The sequence below is a fragment of the Triturus cristatus genome, chromosome 10, assembly GCF_964204655.1.
Source record: "Triturus cristatus chromosome 10, aTriCri1.1, whole genome shotgun sequence".
In the NCBI taxonomy this organism is placed as follows: domain Eukaryota; kingdom Metazoa; phylum Chordata; class Amphibia; order Caudata; family Salamandridae; genus Triturus; species Triturus cristatus.
In genome coordinates this window covers 412,350,064-412,377,990 of record NC_140593.1, presented here as the reverse complement: position 1 = coordinate 412,377,990, position 27,927 = coordinate 412,350,064, and the positions used below count along the sequence as shown (strand labels likewise).

At 42.6% G+C, this 27,927-nt stretch overlaps 1 protein-coding gene across 1 annotated transcript in view; it reads left to right on the top strand.

The window, feature by feature from the left end:
- Nucleotides 1-27,927, top strand: part of LOC146789531 (uncharacterized) — a 135,921-nt gene that overhangs the window by 95,758 nt on the left and 12,236 nt on the right. Inside the window, exon 4 of the mRNA XM_085631698.1 lies at nt 4,949-5,015. Within this exon, the coding sequence (XP_085487824.1) occupies nt 4,949-5,015 (67 nt within the window). The remainder of the gene's footprint in view (nt 1-4,948; nt 5,016-27,927) is intronic.

Here is a 27,927-nt window from a genome sequence, read left to right as displayed (position 1 = left end):
AAATCTACAAATTCTGTTGCTTTCATTATCTCCTACATTTTTGATTTTTTCTACTATTCTCCATTGCATCTCCTCTGGTTTATGTTCTGATTCAAGGTAGTGTTTCACTAATGGAGCAGTGATTTTAGCTGTCCGGATTGCTGATCGATGTTCTGTTAATCTCGTATTAATAGCCCTAGAAGTGTCTCCTACGTACCCTAATTTACAGGGACATATGATTAAATAGACAACATTCTGTGTCTTACAGGTCCACATCTGTTGTGCACGAATAGTGTGACCATTAAAAATTAAAGTATCTCCTTCCATGACTGAATCACAGGATTTATATCGAAAGTAGAGATATTTGTCCTTCCTTAATATGAATATAAATAAGGGGACTTAGGCAGTTTTACACCAGAGTCTTAATAAGTCTCACAATAGTTCTGGTGTTGTAGCTGGTATTCAATATAGAGAGCTTCAGTTTAACAGCTACATAGAACGCGCAAAGATCAGGCAATGATATCTAAAATCTCTTATGCTTAACACTAAATTGCCTATGAACTAGGAAGACACGGGGATACCAGATAGAAACCATCCTTATTGAATTTTGTTGTTTATTTCAGCCATATCCAAAAGACTGCATTCCGTTTAAAACATCGTTCTTCATGAATTGTATCACAAAATTATCTATCACTGAAAGACGGACTATATAAACAGGTAAATTTTATAAACAAGTCAAAATAAGGATTAGGGTTGATTGAAATAGAACCAAACATTATTATGTTTGTTTTTTCTTCTTCTTTCCAGTAACTTTTATCCATTGAATCGCGTACTGTGTAACAAACCCCCGTTGAGACATAAAATATAAAGGAATAGATTTATAATCCTCGCGGATAAAAACACAGTAAGTAATGAACTAAACTGAAGATACCCCCCGTAATACATTAAGGGGGAACCAACTGATTTTGACTAAATATAACATCATTGTTTTTCAGCACCAGTGTTCAGCAATAGTATATTGATTTACACATTGAAGGAAACACAGTCTGTCATTGCTGGAAATTTAGAGGAGATATATATAAAGTAAGCAAATAAAATTGAGTTAATGATGAATAAAACTAATAATAAAGGATCCAGGAGATTTTCCGTGATAAACCAGGTTGATAAATATAATAAAATGAATAATGTAATAATGACATCATTCAGTATAAACCCTTTTATTTGTAAACATTTTTTTTTATCCAAACAGAAATGTCAGAATCACCTTACTTAAAGAATCATTCACTGAGGTGATGGTGAAGGTAAAACTTTTTCAGATAATATCATAAACTTGAGTGTAACTGTTATATTATGTTGTAGGTTTACGTGTGGCTCTTTCCTGATGAAGACGCAGTTTGCGTCGAAACGTGCGTCGAAAAAGATTCAACTTGTCTGCCACCAAGAAATGTTTACTTATGTAATTGTGTTTACTGATGAAAAAGAGTTATAATATGTTTTAATATTCATATATTTTCATTTTAAAGTGTATTATGAAATGTTTTTTAATAGGTCATTAAATGAATGTTTATAAGTCTAGTAAGTGTTGTTTGGGTTTTACATTGTTGCACTCTTTTTCTTGGAAATAAAATTGGCACCAGAGGGGCGCATATATATCGATAGATTACATACTTCTTGATCATATTGCCTAGGTATTTATACTCTACTTCCATCTACAGCCATTGACACACCCGCACACTCACCCATACAGCCAATCATTCACCCTCTCATTCACCATTACAGCCGCTTACACAACCACTCACTCACCCATACAGATACACTGCTAATCACTTATTCATACTCTCACTGACACCCACTCACACATCCATACAAAAACTCACACACTCACTCATGTATAGTGTCTCTCACATACCCACTCACTATACACCACTTACACACTCACTCACTCACTTATACAGGCACTTCCACAGCCACCATAGTATATATTTTTAACACTCAGTAACTTTTAGAGAATACTCACACTCACTGGATGATGTCATTAGTGATGTCATTTGAGATGCCATCAGTGATGTCACTGACCATGTCATGAGTGATGTAATATGTGAAGTAATAAGCAGTGCATTACAGGGGCGCAAGTTATAGTTAGTTCAGCAAAAGGCGTTGCATTGGAAAGGCAATGCATGGTAAATGATGCGTGGTAAAGGCATTGTGTGGTAATGCCTGTGTTGTAAATGCTGTTTTTCCTCTGAATTTGGTGAACAAGAAAGTTGATGCAACATTTGAAAATGAGAGAACAATTGAAAAATGATTTTCATCCTTAGTTTTAAATAATTATTTTGCACTTAATTGGAGTGCTTTACCTATCCACATGTCATGCTTGCATTTGTATCTTTAGTTTAACATTTGCTCAACTTATATGGTGCTTTGCCCTCATGGCTATTTATAAAAAATTCAGAATTGCCTATTACCAAATAATCGTTTGTTGTACAACTTTTGATTTGCATATAATATAAGGTGCATTTAAATGTTTCATGTGTTTGATGTATGATTAATGTTGCAACTACCAAGCATTACAAATCATAAACGTGCTGTGATTTTGTGCAGTGCATAGTTAAAAACATTCAATTCACATCACAAGGAGATATGTACAACGTGGGGACCATGTGGGTTTGACAAATATCATTTTTCATAGTCCTATTTTCCAAATTATTTCAAGAAGGAATCATTGAGGCTGCAATCTTAACGAAATCTCCAGTGGAGTCCTGATATCAGTGCTCCTCAAGCAAGATCCCACACCAACATTTCTGATTGTGTTCTGTAAGGGAAGGAGAGCCGTCTGGTTGAAGGCAGAATCTCACGCATTATCAAGGCATGGGACGATCTGGTAGCGTAGGCCTTGGCTCTGTCAGTGGTTCATCATTATTATCAGGTAGCACTTGTACAAATCCCACCTCATTGGCAACCCTCTGTTCTTGTGGAAGTGCAGGTGTGGGTGTGAGCATAGAACTCATTGAAAGCCTTCTTGCAGGGTCCTTTCTCGAGAGCCATAAACAGCATTTTAAATTGAACCTCTCCCCGTTCAAGAGGCTTTGAAAGGGCTGATAGCTCTTTCCTCACTTTGAAACGCGTTGATCATGAATTACGAGGAAGTTGTTGTTTATTGAGTAAAATGCTGTGGGCGCCATCGAGAAACACATTGCGTTAGTCCAGTTTGGGAGTGACCAGAATTAGTGCAAAGCGTTGGTATAAGAGTATATTACAAAGTATCTCAAAGTGCTACATTATTTCCGGATGACATATCATGATGAGGTATGTGGGCTGATTTCTGGTGCAACGTTAAATTGGGGTCGAGCAGCACCTTTCAATGTTTCATTTTTAAACTTATTCCATAGGATTATTAGAAGAGAGAGGGAGTTGATGAGTAATCTGGGTGATGTTATGGTAAGGGATTTGGTCTTCAGTACCTCGAGAGCCCTCATTTGTGTGTGATAACAAAAAAATGATTAACAGCAGAGTGACGTGAGAGAGTAAATCAAGCATTATTAGCTGTGCCATGTCATGAGGACTCACACAACTCTCACACAATAAGGCTCTACCAAAGAGCGTATGATCTTTTTGTCACTACACACACAAGTGTGGAGAATTTCTGAAAGTAGGACAACTGTGTTTGTACAGCGAATATCCAAACATAAAAAATGTAATGAATGTCTGTGGCCTTCCAAACTGTTTCTGTCACATTTTTCTTCCTCCTGGAATCCGTCTCCCTTTTCTGGGACTGATGAATGAGACCATATGACTAAATACGGCATGAAGCAAAGGCAAACTTTCAAAAATATTTATGTTTGTATAATTACATATGATCATGCTTTTCCAGGGCTGTATATATTAGTGGCCTTTTAATAAACAGAGTCCCAGATTCTAAAAACTGTCAAGGAACGCAGCTCAGCCCCCAAAGAGGCTGAGCTGTGTTGCGTGACAGGGAGACTGCAGGAGAGCGCCATATTCACAGAGATATTGCACACTCCACCCCTCTCCCTAGTGCTGGCACTGATTACAGCCAGGGCCGGACTGGCTGTAGCAGGCATCGGGCATTTTCCCAGTAGGCTGGAAGGGTGGGGGCCTCTTTAGCAGAAGTAGGGGCTGTTTTATGTATACTGGGCGCTGGTTTTGCCGCGTCGCTGCAATATCAGCGCCCAATAACAAAAGCAGCATTGCTTCACACTTGCACCTCTGCCCATCCCTCCTCCCTGGGGGGGGGAGGAGAGGGGGGGGGAGTGGGGTGGTCCTACAAAATTGCCAGTGCTGCTTTGGGTTCCCAGTCCGGCCCTGATTACAGCTGCAGTGTGCCAGGCACACACCTAAGCGCCATAGTGCTAGGGTGTGTGCCTAAGTTTAGCATAGGCTCTGTACAGGGAGGGTAGCCTTCCTGTACAAAATACCATGTCTAGACAAGTTTAAAAGCTATTCCTACTTTGCATGTATGCTTCACAGTGCAGCACACATGCTAAGTCGGAAAATAAAGGAGAAATGAAAACATTTCTTCTCTTAACGCCTGCTTTACAGCGGCATTAATTTTTGTCGCTAAATCCTGTGTGCTAATGTTAGTAGATAGGGTTTAGCATCAGAAAGCATGGGTAGTTGCATGGTGTAACACCAATGTAACGCCCCCTTGACTCAAAGTAATGCAAAACAGCTTTTAGTGCTGCTTTGTGTTACTTTTCCATGCAAATCAATGCTAATACCAATTAGCGTTTGTTTGTTAATCCCCAAATAGGCTTAGCGTCAGGTTAGCATTCAAAAAGTAACGCTAACCCGACGCTAAACCCTGGTGAATTTGGGCCAGAATGTCTGTGGTGCAAATGATGTTGAAGACGTGCCACTACTCAAAAGACACCGTAGTCTCTAAATGTGCTGACCTGTTGCATAGGCAAGAATAATACAATAATGTCGTTATTTAATGTGTCAATTGCAGGATAGAGATGAATGCTTTGATTCTCCAAATATTTGCGGTGAACGGATCAAGTGTTTGAATACCCCAGGTAAGATGTCATACTTTTTAAAGACTTATTTTCTGCTTTCATATTAACAAATTTATTTGTGATTCAACTGGCGCCCTTATTCTGTGTTTGTCAGAATTCATAGTTTGGTCATGTATGGCATTTATGGACCAGATCCTGTTACCTCCCCCATCACCCTTACCAGCCCAGATGGAATGAGGGTCTTAGATGCCATCCTGGCCCCTGCTGCAACGGGACAGCAACTGAGGCTGCATAGGTATTACTAAAATAAACTGTCAAAAGATAGAACAGACCCAATATTTCCCAATCAGACCCTCTTTGCTCCAGGTGACTCAGTGGATAAGAACTACCAAACCTACTGTAATTACATCACCAATATCCTAGATAGGCATGTCCCCATGAAAAGGATAAAGAATAGATGGAAACCCTCAGCTCCCTGGTTTAGTGAGGAGCTGAAATTAATGTGAAATACTTGCAGACAGGCTGAGAGGAGGTGGCGAAGATCCTACCTAGAAACAGATAGGAAACTGCTGAAACTAGTGCCGGGTCAATATAAGGGGACCATCACCAAGTATAAAGCACTTTTCTATGCCAGCTCCATTCTACAAGCACTTAACAGTACAAAAGCTCTTTTTAATATCATAAGAGATCTTTCCAGTCCCGCTTGTACGGGCAATAAAGTGGTTGCATCACAGAAACTATGCGACAAAATCGCCACTTTCTTTGATGAAAAGATCGCCAAAATTGTTGGGGGGCTTGATCTGGGTAATGCTAGCAGCCAGGATGCATTATCCCAGATATTAGATGAGGAATCTTGGCCAGAAACATCAATTGAGTGTTTTCAACCTCTCACTGAAGAGCTCTTTAATAGTCTCGCTCAAAGTGTATCTTCTGGGTCCCCCCTAGACCCCCTTCCTTATAGGATCTGGAAGGAGTATAGACCAGAAGTATTCCCATGGATGCGACTGATTTGCTGCCAATCCTTGGAGGAAGGAGTGGTCCCAGAGGGATGGAAGCAGGCAGTGGTAACCCCCCTGCTTAAGAAACCCTCTATGGACCCAACAAACCCAGCTAATTTTAGGCCTATATCTCTCCTGCCTTATCATATAAAAATTCTGGAAAAGGCTGTCAGCAAGTCTCTGTCGAGTTATCTTGAAGATAACCATCTACTGGACAGGGATCAGTTTGGTTTCCGCCCAGGTCATGGGACGGAAACTGCTTTGGCAACCGTGTTGGATAATCTGCGAATTCGAGCCGACAATGGTAACTCATCGGTGCTAGTGTTACTGGATATGTTGGCCGCATTCGACACGGTAAGCCACGCAGTGCTGATAGGAAGGATGGAGAGACTTGGTGTGAAAGGTCGTGCCCTGAAATGGCTGCCATCGTACTTGTCAGAAAGACAACAGGTTGTAACCATGACACCGTTTGCCTCTCCCAAGTCTTCGGTATGTCATGGAGTGCCTCAGGGCTCGGCAATAAGCCCCATCCTCTTCAATATTTACCTACGCCCTCTGATTCCCATTATAAAATCATATGGGATTGATTTGGTCAACTATGCCGACGACACTCAACTGGTGTTTTCGCTGGAAGGGAAGCATGCGGTGTCCATGGACACCTTCCAGGAATGCATGCGTCGGGTCTCTGGCTGGCTTAAAGTAAACTCTTTGCAGCTCTATGGGGGGAAAGCGGAGATGGTATATTGCTCTGCTGCTAGAATGACACAGCTCTCACCGTGCGAGTTTAAACTCACTCCGGAGGATGACCCCCTGGTCCCAGTCAAAACAGTACGTAACCTGGGTGTCTTGGTTGATGGAAATCTTCAAATGATGTCACAGGCTAATAAAACGATCAGTGTGTGCCTTGCCCTGCTAAAAGCGCTTCAGCAGATTCTTCCACTTCTACCCAATGAGGCTAGACCCCTGGTGGTAAGGAGCATAATTCTGTGTAGACTGGACTACTGCAACTCCTTGTATCTGGGTGTTCCACAATACATCTTTCAGGGGTTGCAAAGAGTCCAGTCTATAGCAGCTAAGCTGGCACTTAACACGCAGCGTAGCTCCTCTACCACAATGGCTCTGAGAGATCTTCACTGGCTGCCCATTAGGGACAGAGTCAGCTTTAAATCTCTATGCATTGTATATAGAGCATTGCATAGTATGGGCCCTCTATCCATGCAAGAGAGATTTACCTGGTACAAGCCTACTAGACATCTTCGCTCTTCCAGCGTAAATCTGGTAACAACTACCAGATTCAAGAAATCCAGGATGGGAGGCAGGGCCTTCAGCACAGCAGCATCACGCCTCTGGAATGAGCTACCTCAGAGCATCAGACAAGCTAACTCTTTGCTATGTTTCAGAAAGAGTTTGAAGACCTGGCTATTTCCCAGGAATGAGAGTAATGCTCCCCGCTAATAATCAGGCCCGGTTTTGTTGATTCCATCTGTCTAGGTTAAAGCGCCAGGATACCCGTAGGGTGACAGTCTGCGCTATACAAGTGTGCAATACAATACAATACAATACAATACAATACAATAGGGTGGACTGCAAACTCTAGTAACGACCCACTGTAATACACCCTAGCAGAGCCATTCCATGTGCTACATATAACAACAGCTTCTAGGAACATCCTATAGTGCTGCACCAGAGTAGACCCATTTGCTTGTGCCATATTACTCAAAGGTTCCCACGTAATGACTGGTGGCGCTGCACCCTAAAAGATCCCTGCATGTATTCTGTGTTCCAGGAGCATCCGGGATGGCTTGAAGAACAGCACCCAGTAACATGAGATGCTTGTGCCTGATTCATTTCATGGTGCATGAGTGTTTTTCAGTTACACAATGATTTATAGTTATGGGCAAATAACCAATGCAAGGGAAGCGGATGTAGCGTTACGGCTAGAGCTGCCAACTTTGGAGGTGGGGAACAATGTTCGAGCCTTGGCTCAACATCCTGTGATTCTGGGCAAATCACTTAATCTCCCCCTGCCTACCAACAATTAATGTGTCCTTGTGTAACATAACTGGTGCTCATGTAAAGCGCTCGAATACCTTTGGGTCGAGTTTGCGTTATATAAATCTGCAACAAAAAAAATGTGCTAACTGAAATCATTTACCTATTTTTATTTTGTGGTAATTGTGAGGTTTTTAGATTCTACTGGGCTCACAATTCTAGTACATTTGCCAAAATATACTGTTTAGTACATGTGCTGAAATCATACGTGCGCACAGTGTGAGTACTATGTATCATGCTCCCTATCCGCTCCTGTAGAAACCTAATAATAAATATAACCAATACAAGTTTGCAGTCAAGTGCGAAGTAATAATTTAATGGAACGCAGCAGCGTAGGGACAGTCTCCATTGGTGGCTAACCTAAAGCACAATAATTCATGTGTTTTTATATCTTTATATACCTTTTGTCTATTTAACACAGCTATTTGGTAATCACCCGGTGTTGGGACTTTCCAAATATTTATCCAATCAATCAATCAATCAATGAAAACTTTATTCGGATCATTACAATCCATAAAAGTACAAAAAAAAAAAGACAGAACATTTATAAAATCATACAATAAAACAGAAAATGCAGTTTTGCGCATGGGGAGTAAACCATATTACTTTAGGACATTGTTAACCGGGCGCGAACCGCAGTTTTTAGAAAAGAGCTCACCCGAAAGACAAGTTCATCGTCATCCAGGGACAAAATCATTGAGAATGCAAGTTCCAGGCTAAGGGGTTTTAGTTTTTTAAAATACGGAGTTAAAAACCATTTAATGTACTTCATATAAAATTTACAAAAAAATAGAAAATGTAAAATCGTTTGCCTACTCTGAGAGTCACAGGGGCATGGCTCAGCACAATGGTCATTAAAATTCCATAAGGGAAAGCTAAGTGCATATTTAATAGTGCCTGCCCTAAGGCGAAATATGAGGCCACGCTCCCAATGGCTCAACGGGAGAGTTAAATAGCTGGGTGTCGGATGAATTGTAAGATTACGGGCTAGATATCCACGGACACTAGGTTTCAAAGACTCCCTTGCTACCCTTTCCACGTCAAATAACATATAGAGTGCTTTTTTAAGTTCACATTTGGTGGGGAGCACAGTGGTAGTAGGTTTTAGGAAGATATTTTCAAGGTTCACACTGTGGAATACGCTAGACACCCCATATAACCAGGGGATGGCCTGGCCCCTGTCGCAGCGTAAACAATCCTCGATGATATCCCTAGTCAAAATGGCGGCAGGATTTTTCCAAATCGCCAGCCAAAAAAGGGCTGGGCGTGCACGAATAAAATCCCCTATAAAATGCAACCCCAATTCCCTATGACATATAAAATGTGGGGAAGTGATGGGAACACAGAGAAGTTTCCTACAAAATCTATGTTCCTCGGTAGTTAAATCGGAACAACTAGCAGTTCCCCAAACCTCAGCACCATAAGTAGCAACCGGGACACATTGAGTTTTGTATATTTTTAGGATAGCAGGCAATGCCCCGGTTAATTTTGGACGGGGGAGGCTCAAAATGGAGTTAATGGACTTTGAGAACTTACTCCTGGCGTGGGCTATATGCCCACTCCAGGAGTTGTTCGCAGCAAAGACCACGCCCAAATACGGGAAACTGCTAGTAGAGCCCAATCTTTCAGCCCCCACGACTATACTGCCAATATGACGCCTCTTCGGGCCACAGGACATTACAAAAGACTTTTTAAAATTGGTCTTCAAGTCTAGGGAATCCATGTGTGCAACAAAGCCATTCACTAAGATACGTAAAGCATTTGGGGTGCGCCCCATAAGGACCGCATCATCTGCGTAAAGCAGAGCGGGGAGATGATTACCTTTTATGGTCGGGACATCGGTAGTTAGAGAAACCAGGTGTTTGTGAAGGCCGTTGATATATATTATAAATAATAGGGGAGCAAGGACGCAGCCCTGTCTAACCCCTCTATTAACTCTAACTAGCTCAGAGACCTCGCCCCCAATACCAATCCTGACACAGGCCTTCAAATCTCTGTGCAAATAGGCCAGGAAATGTACCAAGGATTCGTCCAGACCGTAATCTAATAAGGCCTTCCATAATAATGACCTGTTGACAAGGTCAAAAGCGGTGGATAGGTCCATAAAGGCCAGATAAATTGGGCAATTACGAGCTACGGTGTATTTGCCCAAAATAAGGTTCAGATTAAGACACTGCTCTGCGGTTCCAACTTTATTGCGGAAACTCAGCTGGCAGCTCTCTAAAATTTGGTTATCCTCGGCCCATGATAAAATTTTATTGTACAATACTCTCCCTAAAATCTTTAAAGTGTTATCAATAAGGGAGATAGGCCTGTAACATGCCGGTTGGGAACGGTCGCCCTTCTTAAAGATAGGCACTATTATACTAGATGACCAGGTTGATGGTGGTGGAGAAGTAAAAATTAAGTTCTTAAAAACATTCAGCAAAAGTGGTGCCCATAAGTCAGGGTGAGTCTTAATAATATCGATTGGGAGGCCATCTGGGCCAGGGGCTTTGTTCCCCGCGCTCTGTGCGATGGCCTCTTCCACCTCAGATAATAATATATCGGCCCGTTGGGGGCTATTAAATATTGGGGTTGCTGCCCCAGAGGGTGGGGTCGCGTAGATCTTAGAAAAATGGTCCACCCATGCAGCTCCAGGGATAGTGCAATCCATTGGAGTTGCAAGTTGGCCTGAGCAACGCAGATCTTTAACAGCACCCCAGAAGATGTCCCCCCTTCCCCGGGCGGCTGTTTGCGCTAGTACCTCCCAGCGTTCCTCGAGGATCTCCTCCTTCCTTTTACTTATAGCCAGTTTGTATCGAGTCCTGGCGTTTTTTACGTCAGAGAGATTCCTCGGGCTAGCAGATAAGACTAGTCGCAAGTCACGGTTGGCCAGAGAACACTCATGATCGAACCATCCCTGGTTGTCTGTAGAGGCGCGCAGTGGGATCGTAAGCTGTGCTCGAAGAGCTGAGCAGATCTTAACAAAGTTGTTTACTGCCCCAGGGTTAGGGCTTAAATCAGACAAACATGAGAGGAAAAGAGGGAGGTTATCTTTGACCAGAGTCTGAACGGTTGTCTTGACATTAATGCCCCTCCATTTTAATCTGTAATTGTTTGAACCAGTGGAGAGGTCCCTGGCACCACATTCCTTATTGTAAACTGGTCGATGGATGATCTTCAGGCTGACCTTGATAGGATTATGGTCCCCTTGGGACATTGGAATAACCATAGCCTTACTAATACAATCTGCCAGCCCAGGGGAAATGAAAATGTAATCAATTGTTGAGGAGCAGTCTCTTCCTCTAAATGTGGGCACTAGTGGGACGGTAGGGAAACGGTCCATAACATTCTCCAAGTTATGTGTACTCAAAAAGGTAGTTAATTCTACACCCCTTTGGCACCCCGAGCCCAAATTGCAGTCCTTAATAGTTGGGCAATAATCGATTAGTTTAGCATTAAAATCACCACCCAATACGAGGCCAGAGGTATCATTAAAATCGGCCCTAGACTCCAAAGTGGTAATAAAATTAAAAAGGTTCTTAAAATGTAAATTAGATGATAAACTAAAATCATTGTTATAAAAATTGACCAGAAAAAGACTAGTTTTCTGTTTAAATAAGATAGCCTGGAAATTTTGATTGTTCGTCTGCAAGGCCCTGGAGGAGCCTCCAACAGAGATGTTGATCCAAATGGATAAACCTCCCGAGGGGCGGCCCATTCTAGGTTTAGTGGCAAGAATATTGTAGCACTGAAACCCATTAACATGTAAGTTCGCAGTAGCCCACGTCTCCTGTAACATAATTATATCCTGACTCTGGATAAAGTTGACCCACCCAGGGTCGAGAAGCCTTTGCTTGAGGCCTGCTATATTCCAACTTATAATATTTAAGGAATTTGAGGTACCCGTCCTTGGTACTGTACACTCTGATGACTTAACAAAATCATCAGGGAGGACAGGTACAGATACTAACAGCGGAGTAGGGCCCTCGATCAGCAACAGGAGAAGAGATTCATTACTCGGTCTTGGTTGTCAATCAGGGACATCTAAATCAGACAGAGCCAAGAAACGATTAGCCAGAGGGAGGGCCATAGGTGTAGTCACACAATTATTAGAGATAGGTTTATAAAAATGGCCAAGGGAAAACATGCATATGTTCGTCGTAAGCCCTGGCAATAACTCAGGGGAGCGCATTAAAGACTGAACAATATGAGGTCTGGAAAAATTTATGACAATGCAATCCCCATTGATGTTTTTGGCCAAATTGCCCACCCATCCCACTCTCCGCACCATTATAATTTCATGCAATCTGACTGGTTCAAAGCCCTTATGTTTCCTTAACCAGTCCACGCATTTGTTACGAAGGTCCACCCATGATTCCTTCTTTGTGTCAGGCAAACAGGGGACTCCGGCTAAAATTATAACGTAAGGGTATGATGCAGGGGGGAGGTTCAAAGTCACGGTGCTGGGCAAAGTCTTCACTGTAGGTCGTGCAATGGGCCGTGGTCTGGCATCAATGTCCGATGAAAGAGGCAGGACGATCGGCGGGAGATGTTGTGATGCACCATTATGTGAGTGCAAGTGCTGAGTACTGTTGTTAGCATTGGCTGTCCCGGTACCTAGGTTGTCAGAGCCCCCCGATGGATGCATCAAAGTAGGTAGGGAGGTACAATCAGCAGCCGATGAAACAGGGGCTAGCTCCCGGGTCAACAATTGTTCCATGCGTAAAAGTCTCTTGTTTAAAGGGGCAAGGTGTGTATCAAATAAGGCCTTAGAGTGGCTAACAATGGCTTTTAAACCCGACTCCAAGGCTGACATGATATCGTCCTTACTATGAAGAGTAGGAGTAGGCTCGTCAGTTTGGGTGCCCACCGACTCAGTGTTAGATACAACAATTGTTTGTAATGCCGGTTTATTACAATTGACGGGGCAACAGAGGGTATTAGATTTGTTATTAGCGCCCCTTTTCCGTTTGGCCGGTGGACCACTAGATTTAGTCACTCCAATTAATTTAGAAGTATTGGATCTGGTGTGGGTTTTTTGGCCAATCATTAATCAACAACAGACATTTAGCTATATTTGGAAATTCACTTATGAAATATTCTGCAACAGAATTGAAACAGCAATGCACTCATAGTCTCATGATTTCCTTTGTTTCTCAAGGCCTTGAGGTCGCTGCAATCTCAGCACAGGCCATTAGACCATTAGACATTCTCCAAGATCATATTAGGTGTCACAAAATGGGACCTGAAATAAAAGGGATTCTATATCCTCTTCTCTGACACTTAATAGTGTCACTTACTCAATTTAAAAGCCACTGTTCCCTTTCTTCCTGGTCAGTGCTATTGTCATGACTTTTAGGCTAGTCCAGTCGTGTATACCCCTATTACATATATTTGTCCCATCCACAAGACAATAACAATTCTAAGCAGGTGACCTTTTACCTAGTAGCTTGCTCCTGTCTCTTCAATCCCAGGCTCTCGGTCCTCTATCACAATCCTTGCACCTGACGTACATAAACATGTCCCCAGGCACGGCAGAATTATTTCTGTATAAGGGTCACCACTTTTTTTCATCCTTGGCCAACAGCCAGCTGTGCATGATCACACTTGTTTGGAAAAGTATCAGTGATTGTTTTCATATCATTTAGGATTGTTTTCAGAACGCCCATGATTGTTTTTAAAACATATCGATTCTAGAAAAAACCCTGGAGTGACCACTTTAGTATAAAAGACCCTCACTCTCCCCTACAAATTAGAGGAGAATTTTTTCCAAGCTGAGACGGGGGTCCTGCATGCCGAATCTCCAACAAGCAGCGCTCTGACATCCCTTGTGGGTTGTCATCGTCAACGCAGAGACGGGGTCCTTCATTCACAACCATCAGGTGAGGGGGCTGGTTCTTCCCTGGGGGTTTCTTGGCTACAGATACACATAGCTGTACATGCATACACCTACATATCCAGGTTAGGCTAGGTAAATTTTTGCAAAATTACTTAGGGCGCGCATTTTAGGAATATGCAAGTGCTACTGTTTTTATCCGAGCTGCTTATGTTTATCTTATTAGCACTATGGTAGAAATATATCTACTATTTACTATATTGGTAGTAGCAATCTCTTTCGTATGCTTCTGTCTCCTAATTGTCACAGCACATATGTTTTACACTAGGCTGTCGCTGGACCAATAAATACTTATTGAAACGTCCGAATCGCCATCCTGTGTATTTTCGGAGAGAAGGCAAGCACGAGTGTCTGAGCGAAACATACTGTACTGTTTTCCACAATCCCTGAGGAATCAGGATTGTCATGTTCAGTGGTTGCCAAAGACTACCTACACCACTGTGTTCTATTATATCAAATTCATTTCTACATATTGTCCTAGTAGCTGCCCATTTGGGCCACTGGAAACATATATTAGGTTATAAATTGGGGGGGAAAGGTAAAAAAAGAGAGGAAAAGTTGTATGTTTAAGTCCACATTTTATTTGGAAACCCATGCTTTCAAAATTCACATCTAATCTATCTATTCTTAATAACACCAAAACCCTTTCTTTGCACTCCTTGCCTGATTTACGAAAAAAGCAGTTGGTGAAAGCAAATTCCACATCCTAATACTATGAATCTGCATTTGTGAAATTTTAAAGTAGAAAAATACACGCACAAATACAAACAAGCCAGACGAGTGGTAGGATAACCACATTTGTGATTTTGGGGTTATAGGTAGGATTAAGCCCTTTTTTGAGGGAGGGGCTGCTCTCTATATTGCAGAGGACACTCACAAACTTGGAGGATTGGCGGTATCCACAATTAGGTAGTTTCCGATTCTGCTAAAACTACATCTGGAAAAAGGCAATAAATACTATTGATCATGGTGGACTTGGCCTTCTGTGCAAGGTCACCCCATGCTTTTTGCCTTCATCCCTTTCGTTTTCTGATCCTGTTATTGATGGCTTTTAGGACTTGAGCACTTTACCCCTGATAACTTGTGCTAAAGTGCTTGTGCATATTTAATTTACTTGTAGTTCCCCACTAAAGTGGTACAACATGTACCCAGGGTCTTTAAATTAAATGCTTCTAGTGGTTCTGCAGCACTTATTGTGCCATCCACTTAAGTAGCCCCTTAAAATATGCCTCAGGCCTGCCACTGCAGCCTGTATGCAGTTTTAAACTGCAATCCAAGTTGGCCAAATAAACCCTTTTCCAAGCCTAAAACTCCCTTTTTAATGCATATAAGTCACCCTTAGGTTAGGCCTTAAACAGCCCATAGGGCAGGGTGCATTGTATTCAAAGAGTTGGACATTTATTTTTAAGTTGTACATGTGCTTGTACTGAAAAACTGTTACATTTGTTTTTCACTCCTGCAAGGCCTACCTCTCCCATAGGATAACATTGGGTTACCTTGTTCCATTTAATAAGTGATATCATTTGCTTGGGAACAGATCGAAATGTTATGTTTGGTCTTTAGAGAATTGCAATTCAAAATTATCTTTAACAGTATGGTTGGATCTTAAGTCACAATTCTGTGAATGCCACTTTTAGAAAGTTGACATTGTCTTGTCCTAACCATTTGGTGCCTGCAGCCTGTATCCTGGGTACATAACTAGGTGTAGTGGGCTTTTGTGTATTCCTCCCAGACAGTATCACAAAGGGGGACTGGGTGTTGGAAAGTTGGGCCATTCTGACCTAATAGGAGAGGCACAGATGTCACTGCCACCTATCACACTTGCACTTCAAAGAAGCTACCTCAGCACACACGCACAAAGAACTTCAAACTAGCCTTTTGTGACTTCAGGTGTTCTGGAACCAAGCAGGGAGGAATACAATTCCAGAAACAGATGTGGGAGGAAAGCCTAGAAGTGTCTCCCACTTCAAACTGGCACTGGGTATACATTTTGTTCTGAGAGACCCACTCTTCTGTATACTCCTAGACCTGTGGATACTACAGAAGAAAGACTGCCTCGCTGCCAGAGGACGTTCCTGCTGCTTGAGGCCTGCTTTGCCCTCTAAGAAAAAAGACTGGACCTGCTCCCTTAATACCAGGGTCAGCTGACTGACCTCCTGTTCTGGGCCACAACAAGCTCCAGAGGCCTCACTGCAACTACCCAGCTGACCTGCTGCAACAGGACTGGCCTGGACCTGTAAATGGACCTGCCTGAGCCCTTCTGGCCTCTGCTAGAGTAGGTCTCTGCTCACCATGAGGCGCCTCCCTAGGTCCTGGACCCTTGGTTGGCATCCGAGTGCACTCATCTGACAAAAAAGGGTGGAATCCTGAATTTGGGGGCTCTTCATGACTTCGCCAAAATATTGTCGCCCCTCGATGACCACCAGCATGTAGTTCCAGTGGTCCGGCTCTTCACGTTACAGTTACAGCAATGATCGGCAAAGTGAGATCTGCACTTCGTGCTACAACGACGACAGCCTGCGGTGACCATCAATTCAAGGCTACAGTGACGACTATCTGCAATTCTCTTGCTGCTCCTCGTAGTCCCCTCCACTGCGAACTGGACTCTTCATGCTGGAATTTTAGAAGAGAACTCTTTCAGTGGAACTAACCTGGTCCCTGTGTCCGGCCCACACTCCATCATGGGTGGCCTGAACTTGTGCCTTTACCTCGGTTAAGCACGACCAGATAACCGAGAGTTGTGCTTTGTGCTTTTAGGCTCTACATTTATCTAAATATTTTAAATTGCATATCTTCGGTTCTTCTGATTGAATTTTTCTTATTTTGGTGTCAATTTAAAATGTTACCCTATTTTTCAAAATTGGTGTGGAATTTCTCTTGTATTGTGTTTTCAATTTATTTTTGTTTGTGTGATGCATAAAAACTTTACACATTGCTTCTAAGTTAAACCTGACTGTTTTTGCGCCAAGCTACCAGAGGGATGAGCACTGGTAATTTAGTGACTTATGTGTTCAACCCTGACAGTTATTGTGGCTGCTGCTTGAGAAGGGCTCACACCCTCCTCGATCAGCAACGCAATTTCTCACAGGGCTAGTCACAAAGATAACTTACACTTGTGAGTAACTTACACATGTAAGTTTACACTATGTATTTTAGTGCACATTTTATGGAATGCGCAATACATTCATGCATATAACGGAGATGTTTTGTGAATTTGTGGACGTGAGTAACTTAAATTTTGTGTATATATGGTTAGTTGAACATATCTTTGTGAATTAGCCTCTAATGATCATGAGTTGAAGCATTTACTTTGCCAAGGCATTTTTTTTAAATTAACCTTAAGCACTGGACATGCCTTTTAAGAGAATTCAGGTTGTACAAGGAAATCATTAGTCATGCAGTTATAAAAATGTAAAGAAGTAAACAATCTGACCCAAGCAAATGGATAGCTGAAGGCAAGTTATGCTGTCACAATCCCAACAAAAACATAATTGCTTTACAATTCTCTAGCGATTACGTCAGTGAGCGATTACTAACATGAAGCAATGCTCTCAGGAGACATCACTATTTCTCAGAGGCCTGCCAGTTGCATTTTCAAAAGACAGAGTAAAAGCTGTTTTTTCCAGAATTCAATGCACATATTGACTGTTTCAAAGTCATTGGTCTTGTTTGGGATTTGAACCTTTAACAAGAATACTTTGTTGGATCTGGCTTCCACTATTTTACTAATAATTATAAAGGATCAGTCAGCACAGATATATAGAAAGGATTAACACAGTGATATAATGCAGACTGTGTCATAGAATTCCTGTGGAGAGTTGAACATTTTTTATTTACATTATAAATAGCAAGGATAAAACACAAAAGAAAGTGGGGTAGTGTCGAGAAATGAAGTTAAAAGAGCTCAGGCATAAACAAATATGGCCAAGATGCAATCAACAGTTAGGCCAGAAGCATAGTAAAGGCACCATTGAACCGATATACAATAGCTATGATAAACAATTCCGTGTCAAGGTGCTAAAGTCGACAGCGTTTCCATCCCTCATGTAATAGTGGGATCATCATCAGGACAAAAGGATTGTGTTGCCTAAGAAGGATGCCTGCTGAAATGAGGAATAAAGACAAGGGAGAGTGGAGGGGGTAAGGGAGGAGGAAATAAAAAGAGGGGGGAAGAAGAAATACAATTTAGAAAAAAAAAAGGAATTAGGCGCGAGAACGGTGTAAGTGAATCCTAGGGTGCATACATACAGATGAGTGCCTATGGTGTGAATAATATAGTGGGATACTAAGTCCCAGGTACTGAGAAAAATAGCATTTAGTAGTATAAGGCAGGCTGTGGTCATGCCAGGAATCCGAAAACTGGAAGGGAAACTAACCTAATCAAGTTGATAGTGCAGTTGGTAAAACCACAATTGTCCAAGGGGGTTCTAAGCCCCAGGGTCAGTAATTATGAATGTGGCAGAGAGCCTGGCGTTATTTGCGGGTATAACCAATATAACAAGGGGAACCCCTGTAGAAGGATGAAGGTAGAGACACAGGGGAAAGAAACTCAACGGAGAAAGAAAGGTACTCTACCTATTTTTTTCTAAATGTACAATGTATCATATCATATCATAAATATACTGACACTTAAACAAGACCTATATAGAGCAAGGAAATTTCAGTGCATAATCAAAGAAAGATTTGTTTGTATTTTTATTTTTTATTTTAATCAATTTAGACAGAGGGATTCGAGAGGTGAGTGAAATCCTCAATAGTTTATAACAAACACAATATCGTGAGCCACAATACAAATAATAATGACAGAAAGGTCCCACTCACTATCACGCACATACAGACATACACACTTATACCGGTATCATATCACACCTTAAAAACAAAACTCATACATCTACTCATAAAAATGCCACTCATCAAGTGGGGGTCCAAAAGAAATTTGCCTCGTAAATCAATATATAAGTAAAAGCATATGAGCATTCAATGCTGTGCTAAAGAGAGCATGTTCAAAATACAAGATTTAGGGCTTAAGTGGACCCCTTGGGAGCGCTGACGCGCGTTTCGGTGAACGCACCGAAATGCAGGTGCCACCTTCCTCAGGGCGAACAAGGAAATGGTTTTGGCGTTTTAGCTGGGACCTAACAAAAATAAGAAAAGCAAATCAAATCAAACAAAGAGAGAGCAATTCAAGTATCATTTAATAACATCATTGGTTTCAAATAGAGGACTAAACAGCACAAGGTCATATGTCATAAGTCTCAAACATCATAGAAGAATTTGTTTAAACATTAATGTCTAGTGAGAAATTGCATTATTCAATAGAACAACGTGAACACTGACGAGTCCTGTTTTCCAGGGAGAAGAGAAAGAGCATATAGTATACTTTATTAACACCGTTGTTTCTAGTGGTAAAAGTTAGTTCAGAGGGAAAAAGGAGGGCAGAATGATCGTTTTTACGCTCACCTGTGGGGAATCAAGTAGTTGCAAATAGGTCCAAGTGAGGACACAGGCAAGAAGAATCTCTGATCTCAGGCGGCAAACGGGGGTCAAGAATGTTCGCAAGAACAAAGTCTGCTGGGTAAACATAAAAAAGGACGAAAAAGAGAGAAAATAGAACTCTAGCTGAATGAACAAAAAATGAAGAATCACATCGTCATCTTTCTTGTGTATGTATTTCTAATACATGGGGTATGGAAAGGCGACTATTTCTTGCCTTAATTAAATACAAAATGGGAAGGAAAAGCTAGCGGTCAGGACAATAACAAAGAAGCAAAAAAACAAACAGGAATAAAGTGGGGAACACTATCCGTAGCGTGCTGGTGAACAAAATATACTATTTTACTAATGACAGGTGTTGCAAAATGGGTTGTGCACATTTAGTACACCTAGATGTTTTGCTTTTTGATCACCCGGTTTTGAACTCTTTAGTGTGGGTGAGTCTCAATACTTGTGTCTCACCCACGGTAATCACACAGTAAGTGCACTGTGCATGTTTACCACCAGTGTCTGCCTTCTAAGATAAGGTTGCTGCAATGTAGCTAGGGCAAGGGGCACTTGGCTGGTTATGCATGAATACGTGTGAGGGCTGCACTTGTGAAACTACTGTTGTTCCTAGCCCTGCAACTGCGCACAGGTATTCTGGCTCAGAGGGGTTTCTGCAGGGTTAGATATTGACTTGTGGTAGGACACTCATAGGTAATGTCAGTATGGTTTACTATTTTGTTTGCTGGGACACTTTATTATATACACAGGGGGAAATCTGCCTTAGAGTGCAGTTTCGCTTCCCTTTGGCCCACATAGTCTAGCGAGGTACCAAGCTGAGGTGAGAAGTGTGCACCAAGATGGACTATGCAAGTCCCAAGCAGATATATTTACTCTATGTGGGTTGTGCAGAATTTTCATATTTCTCTGGCTCAGCTTAGGATCAGAGCCGATGCCTTTTGTAACCCTGATAGGCCAAGTTAATTACATTGCTCCCCAGAAGAGGGAGCAAAGGCCTACCCACACGAAAGGAGAAATTAACACTGCTTCCTTCAACTCCTGAGGAGGAAGGGGTGGGGAAGAAAATATACACCAGTTAATTAGCTGTCCCATTGCACAATGGCTGGGACAGTCAAGGCCCACTGAACAAAGAAGGAAGCCCTGACAACTAGAGCCAAGACAGGAGGTGATGTTTTGGTGGGAAAGGCCCTGGCAGTGATGTCATCAAGGGGTGGAGATGAGGACCCCAGAGGAGATGAAACCAGTGACTTTTGGATGGCGGCATCTTGAATTGTTCCAGCATTCTATGCAGTAGCGGTGGGACAAGGGTGGTGGGGTGATATCGCACCCTAAGGTTAGCCAGTAGTGTCTGACTTCTAGAACCTTCCACCCCCATTTAAAAACTCTTCCACAAATCGAGAAAGAGTGCTTTTTGTTGGACCCTGGATACTGGGACTGTGACAAGGGCAGCAACCATGGACAAATGGAAGGACAAGCCCCCATTTCCTTAAAGTACTAAGGACTCTTTCTACAGCTGAACCCAGCACAAGTGGGTTTCTCCAGGACCAGGGAAGCTGGTTCCCTTACACCCCCTAAGGATAGGTTGGGGGAAAATCTGGAATTCTGGGTCCCGGAAAGAGAGAGAAACATGAGAGACGAAGGAAAGGAGAAAAGATGGCATAGGGAGCAAGTAAAATGAGCTCCCTGCAGAATGCACCCTTTCTATGCAACGGGCCCACTGATACTACTCCAAGTGGCTAGAGCTCTCCACAAGAAGAATGAGCCCAACATCATTAAAATCATCCTATCGGGCACCAGAAATCTACATTTAAAGATTCTTGACCTTTGACCCTCGAAGCGTGTTGTGTCTTGCTCCAAACTCTGAAATTACCCCCAGGCTATGTCAGGTCACAGGGGCCGATGCAAGCCTCTGTAATTTTGTTTTTGGGGCCCAGGAGGGAACGTATTTAGGGCCGTCCCCCCAGGGTTTCGGAGGCTCAAGGACCCCATCCCCATACTTGTTGTATGCCCCTGGGGCCCAGGATGGCCTCTCTGGGCCCCTGTCAAGAAAATGGAAGGGGGGACGCCGTTACACCCACCCAGGAAGGAGAAAGAGGCCTGGGAATCCATCTCCTCCCCTTATGCAAAAGGATCAAGAGGGAGCACCGCTGCTCCCCCCCAGTGATAGAGGGCTCGCTCCTGCCTCTGTCTAGAGGGGGTGAGTGGCCACCCCAATCAATGCATCCTGCCAGCATGACACAGGCAGGGAGATTGAGGAGGCCCGCTTCTGTGTCGGGGAGAACAGAGCCAGTTGTGCTGGGGGGGCCGCCAGGCTGAGCATGAGTGGGCTCCCCGCATTTCCCCAAAAAGTAGAGGACAGAGTACATAGGTATGACCGGGCACCCCCTTACTAAATCCCACCCAAAACAAAAAGAAGACGTGCAGCGTGAAGCAGCACAGCTGCAAAGGAAGGCGGCCGGAGCAATCTCATTACAATTCACTGATTCCACAAGGTAGCGCCCCATAAAGTCCTGCGGGGCTTCATCTGCATATATTTGTCTTGGATTGTGATGGCACCAGAGGGGCACCCCTAGCAAAGTAAAGAAGTGTTGTGAGGAATACAGGAGGTGTGCACCCTTCCCCATTGAAAGGTGATTATATGTTTGACAGACTAAACATATATGACACCCTCAAACGTTTTCTTACCTATTTTAGGCACTCCTGAGGTTGAAGTTTTTGCTTTACAGCTGGGGAACAGCTGGGGCTAGGTCCCTGGCTTCATTTTATATGACCCAAAGGTATATAAAAAAAGAAACCGACACATGTTATGTTAATTCCAAATAATTTACTAATGATGTAATACTTACAGTGATTTCTGACCAAAGTTGAAATGCTTCATTGACAATTACTGATTACATTTACACATGGTTATGGATTACAGTGAAATGGTGATGGTTTTAACATGTGGGTTATTTGTCTTTTAAAGTGGTAACCCTCTGACAAAGCCAATAGGCTTGACAGATATTTTGTATAGTGAACTCATGATAAAGCCAATAGGCCTGTTTTAAATATTCTGAAATATGATGTTCTATCTGATAGAGGTAGATGGCGTACTGAGATTTTGGGGATCATGACCCTTTACGGGTCAAATGTGGTTGCAGAATGTCATCTAAGATATTTCTATCTGCTTGATGCCTATATTTGTAAATTAATGCACAGTATATAGTAGTGTGTTGTGTAATAAATGTACTTATGTTTTCTAATGAAAAAGCGATGACTAGAAAATAATTTATTGAGTGTTATTGTTTCAGGCTATTGAATGATGATCACTAGCACACACCACTTTCCCATAGTAGGCCTTTGACTGCTCTGCTTGGCTACCCGGAGAGAGTCGAGTGCTACAATGGGCTGCTTGGTTCTCACTAATGGGAAATTGTGGGCCTATTGCTTGAACAGTCCTCATTCACAGCACAACTAATAACCACATTTTCTACCATAGGGGATATCCGTTGAGTGCCCTGATCCCCTGGTGCACTATTTTATTGTCCAATTAGAAGTGATCTGGTGTTTGTCGCACCTGGAGTTTCCGGGTGCAGGGACATCAGATTTTATTTTACTGGAGTGGAGCATAGCCCACCCTCTGACCCCCTGACCACCTTCCTAGGCACTGGAGAGCATATATTCCTCCCCCCTTGTAGGCCACATCCTCTCCTTCTATCAGCTACTTGCAAAAGTGTGCCATCTTCTCCAATTAGGTGATGAATGTGAGCATAAGACCCCTCAGAATAAGCTAGGTAGGTGGGGCTATAGCAGGAGAACAAGAAAGGCCTCCACCCTGCTACGCCAACAAGAGAGCTAGAAAAGTACCAGGCAGTCCATACAGCCATATAGCGGGAACCAAACTTCAAATATGTGGAGTCACCTCAAATAACCACCTGCCCTCCAAACCAGTGGTGTGCCTGTCCTCATCCACTGACAAATTGTTTCAATAAATAAAGTCAATACAAACATCCCTAGCTGCACCATCTCTACAGAAACACTGCAGTAGCAAAGACACAAACTGTTACAAATAAACTTCTAATCTGGGCCTAAAGTGGAGCTCTCCTCAGTCTTAGACGATCTCAGGAGTCTTACGGATGGCAATGGATTCAGAGCCCTGATATTATTTGATCTCTTAGTGGCGTTCAGCACTACTGACATCCCGTTGTCCTTTAAAGACTAAAAGAAATCAGCATTATCACATCAAATTGGCAATGGTTAAAGTCATTTTTCAGTGACATAAGACACCAAAAGACTTTAAATGATAGTGTTCCAAATGGATACTCTGGGTCCCCACTCTTCTTAAACATACAATTGTTACTCTTGGTGAAATTACTCAAGCAATTCAGCAAACAATTTTACATGTACGCTGCCTTACCCAGTTGATTTTTGGTCTGTCAATTAACTCCTCAACCAAACATATGCCCAACTGCCTTGCTAGGAGCAGATAGCGTATGCCCATCAATTTACTTAAAGTAAACCCTCATAAAATTGAGTTACTGATTACAAAAAATAATTCTTTCAATTAGACCCCAGACCGCTGGCTAGATATCATGGGCCCATCATACAAGACTACAAACTCATTTTGAAACCTGGGAAACAAAATCAATGCCAGCCTCTCTTTAGATATTCATCAAAAGAGAGGAAGAGGGAAGACACCCAGGCATGGCCTCCTAAATATCCATCATTATCACAAATGGTGATTAAGCAGGGAAATTAACCAACACTAAAGTTTATTGTGTGTTGATTGTCCTCTGTATGTGTCTCCTGAAGAGATCCAAAAGATATTGAAGAGGTTGCCTCACTCACAATTTATTGCGGCATGCCTCATCATCGGCGACCTTTCCACACCAGGTTGGGTAAGTATTAGGCCTGGGTGGTATTTTAAATTCTGCAAGCAGAATCAGATGAATTTGGTAATTTCACATTACTTTTGCAGCGGAATTAATCTGCAGTGGTTTGGTTTCTAAATAGGGCTTTTACTAGGTCTGGGCGGTAAATTCCATTCCGCTTGCGGAGTTTGGATAATTTTGTGGTCCACGGAGAAGGCGGAACTGTCAAGAATTCCGCAATTCACGGCATCGCAGAATTTTTTGCTTGTTCGCGCTTTCAAAATGAGTGTTCGCGAGATATTTCCCCCCGAAAACACAAACTTTTGCAGCGGAATTAATCTGCAGTGGTTTGGTTTCTAAATAGGGCTTTTACTAGGTCTGGGCGGTAAATTCCGTTCCGCTTGCGGAGTTTGGATAATTTTGTGGTCCACGGAGAACGCGGAATTGTCAAGAATTCCGCGATTCGCGGCATCGCAGAATTTTTTGCTTGTTCGCGCTTTCAAAATGCGTGTTCGCGAGATATTTCCCCCCAAAAACACAAACAGCGTTCGCGAACAGGAAAAAAGCCTCGCGAACGGGCAGAACAAGCAATTCCAAGTGTTCGCGGAACTCTGCATGCTTGCAGAAATATCTTACCGTTTCGCAGAGATTTGCGCAGCGCGACTACGCAAATTCCGCCCACCCCTAGTTTTAACACAGATTAGCCCCTCTGTATTTAAACTTTTATCTCTAGTGGTTTAAAAAAAAAGATGAACTGCTCCATCTTCCTGCCCTGTTTAGGAACCACTGCAGTGCAGTGCACACCCCTCAGTGCCCTTACATACTGTGTACTGATTACTGAAGATTATGTAAGAGTGCTGAGGGGCAGGGCCAGCTTTAGCACTAGTGGCAATGCAAATAAAGGACCCCTTGGCAACCAATACATTTTCATGTAATTACATGATAAAGGCCATGAATGAACACGGAATATGTAATATTTATCATATTTATTTATTTATTGATTATTAATTAGATTATTTAATTTAACAGGTAGATAAATTACAAATTCTATCCTTTAAAGACTATCAATTAATGAGATATTCTAAACAGCATGGAATGAAAATGGAAAAAAGAAGAAAAAATCCACAACACATCTAATAATATAAACTCATTCACAATAAAACTCAACAATCAACGGTACGAGTGTGAGACAATGGCGCGTAGTACATCAACACAAAATTGCAAACATGTAACATTTCATAGCATAAATGTAAAATTCATGAGGTATATACAAGTTAAAGTCTCAGTGTCAAATATATTGATAGCCATTCATCTGTTTCTTGGTACATCAAGGTTTTAAATACTCTTCAAGACGCCCCGTGCAACAATCTTTTTTGGCACCCAAACCCCCATGACCTCTTCCTCCGATTCCCTCATGACCACCAGGCAAAAGCGCCCTTTATCTCTTAATAGCACCCTTCTCACATACATTTAATTTGTGGTAAAGGCTTACTTTATTAATAAGAATGTATATCTACCCAAACAAACCCATTTCAGCAACATTAGGAATAGATAATGAAAGACTGGGGGAAAAAACATACCGTCACAAAAGGATCTCTGTGACAAAAGCATTAGTCTGCTCAGCTCTGTGATCTGCATGGTATGAGTTCTTTGCAGCAGGCTTCTTAACCCTCTGTGCTACTTTATGGCAGGTGAAAACTGTCACTAGACAAAACTCTAATCTCTCTAACAGGTCAGCGCCTAGTGCAACTGCACCAGCTGCACTGCCATAAAGCAGGCCCTACCGAGGGGTATGTACTGCAGTGCACCCCCCTCAGACCCCTTATATACTCTGCAGTGATTACTACAGAGTATATAAGTGCACCAAGGGATATGCATTGCAGTGATTTCTAAACGGGGCGGGAAGAGAGAGCTGTTCCTGTATGTTTAAAAGCCACTGGTGATTAAAGTTTAAACATAGAGGGACAGCTCCCTCATCCCATCCTGTTTAGAAAATATGTAAGGGCGCCGAGGGGTGCAGTTTCTAAACGTAGAGGGGCTGCTCCCAGTTCCTGCCATGAGCAGTGGCTCTATGCTTAGAAAGCACATAGTTCCCACTGTGCACCCTTAATTACAAGCTATTTTCTTGGGCAAAATGCATCCTTGCATCAATTATTGGACAGGAGAATGCATTTTACACTAAGAAAATAGCACAAAATGCATCTGGTGAAATTTACTTGTAAATCTGTGTGATTCTGTGGAATAAAGCCACAAAATCTACCCCCCCTTTCCACCTGAACTAAAGCAGGGGTCCAGGAGGAACGTAAACTCATGGTATTCCCTAGGAGTTCCCCTTAGCTAGTTCCCTGGATATGGTTCAAAATCGATATCTGATAAAATGCAATGATTTATCTATCCACTTATAACCAGTGGCAGCCGGTAGTGGGGCGGGGGTAGGGGGGCGCGTGGGAGGGGGAGCACGGGGGAGAATGAAAAAATGAAAAAACGTATCTTAAGTTGATGGGCGTGTCCCGTGTTGCACTGGGTGCTACCTTTTCTCTGTTCCAGCAGGCACTGGGGCTGCATCAGACTCCCTGTCCAATCCCTGCGCTGCAAAGCAGTGCGGCCATTGGCCAAGACGCTCCTCTCAGGTCAGGGAGTCTGTGGGAGTTTTCTAGCTTGGCTGCTCAATGCAGTTGGGCTGGTGAAACCTTAGTGCGCATGTGGGTTTTGGTCGGCCTGAGACACCCGACCAAACACATATGCGCACTTAGAGAGTGCACATAGCACTCCTCCTACCCCCTCCCATGCCCCGGCCTGCCCCTCCCTGCACATGCTGGCTGTGTCAGCTGCTTAAAAATAAAACAATAATCAAATATAGTTTTATTTTTTAGCTGTTGGCTCTGCCAGTGGGCAACACTCCTCCGCCATTGCGACGGAGCCGCCCCTGCTTATAACAGCAATAATACATGGATAATGATAAAGCATGCCACAATAAGTTGCGGGTGAGGCGACCTCTCCAAGGTTGGATCGATTCAGGAGACACATATAGAGGACACTTAACACACAATGTACTTTAGTGTAGGTTCATTTTCCTACCTACACACCATCTGTGACAATGAGCATCTCCATAGACACAGGTGAGCCAAGTCACTGCTAGCTGATTTTTACAGCTCACAATTTTAAATAGAATGTACCTTTTATTCACATCATCTTGGTTACCACACTAGCGTAGTCTACAGTAGTTTATGGAAAAGTAAAATATTTTGGCTTTCACATCAAACTCTTTAAAACTTCAACCAGTACAAAACACATCTCATTGCATCCATGATTATTGTTCACTGAAGTACCTATCAAACTAGCCCAGATTTTCTGGCCTGAAAATCTCTTCTCCATACACCTACTGAAACAGAATGCTCAACAAAATAGCTTTCTGAAACCAGAGCCACTACATTTGGAGACAAAGCTTACACTGTTGCCATGGTTAAGACATGGAACAATCCGCCTCCACCTTTACAACAAGTAACGTCTTTACCGATGTTTTGTAGGAAACTCAAAACGTGGCTGATCAAATAGCAACTTTTTACTCCCCAGCACATAGTCTTTTTCTGGCTCATTGTTTTATTTCCCCTTCTAGCCTTGTTTTATCATTAAACATCCTTTTGTTTTATCATGGTCAGTAAGGTATTTCTACAGCACCAAGAATCTAGAGA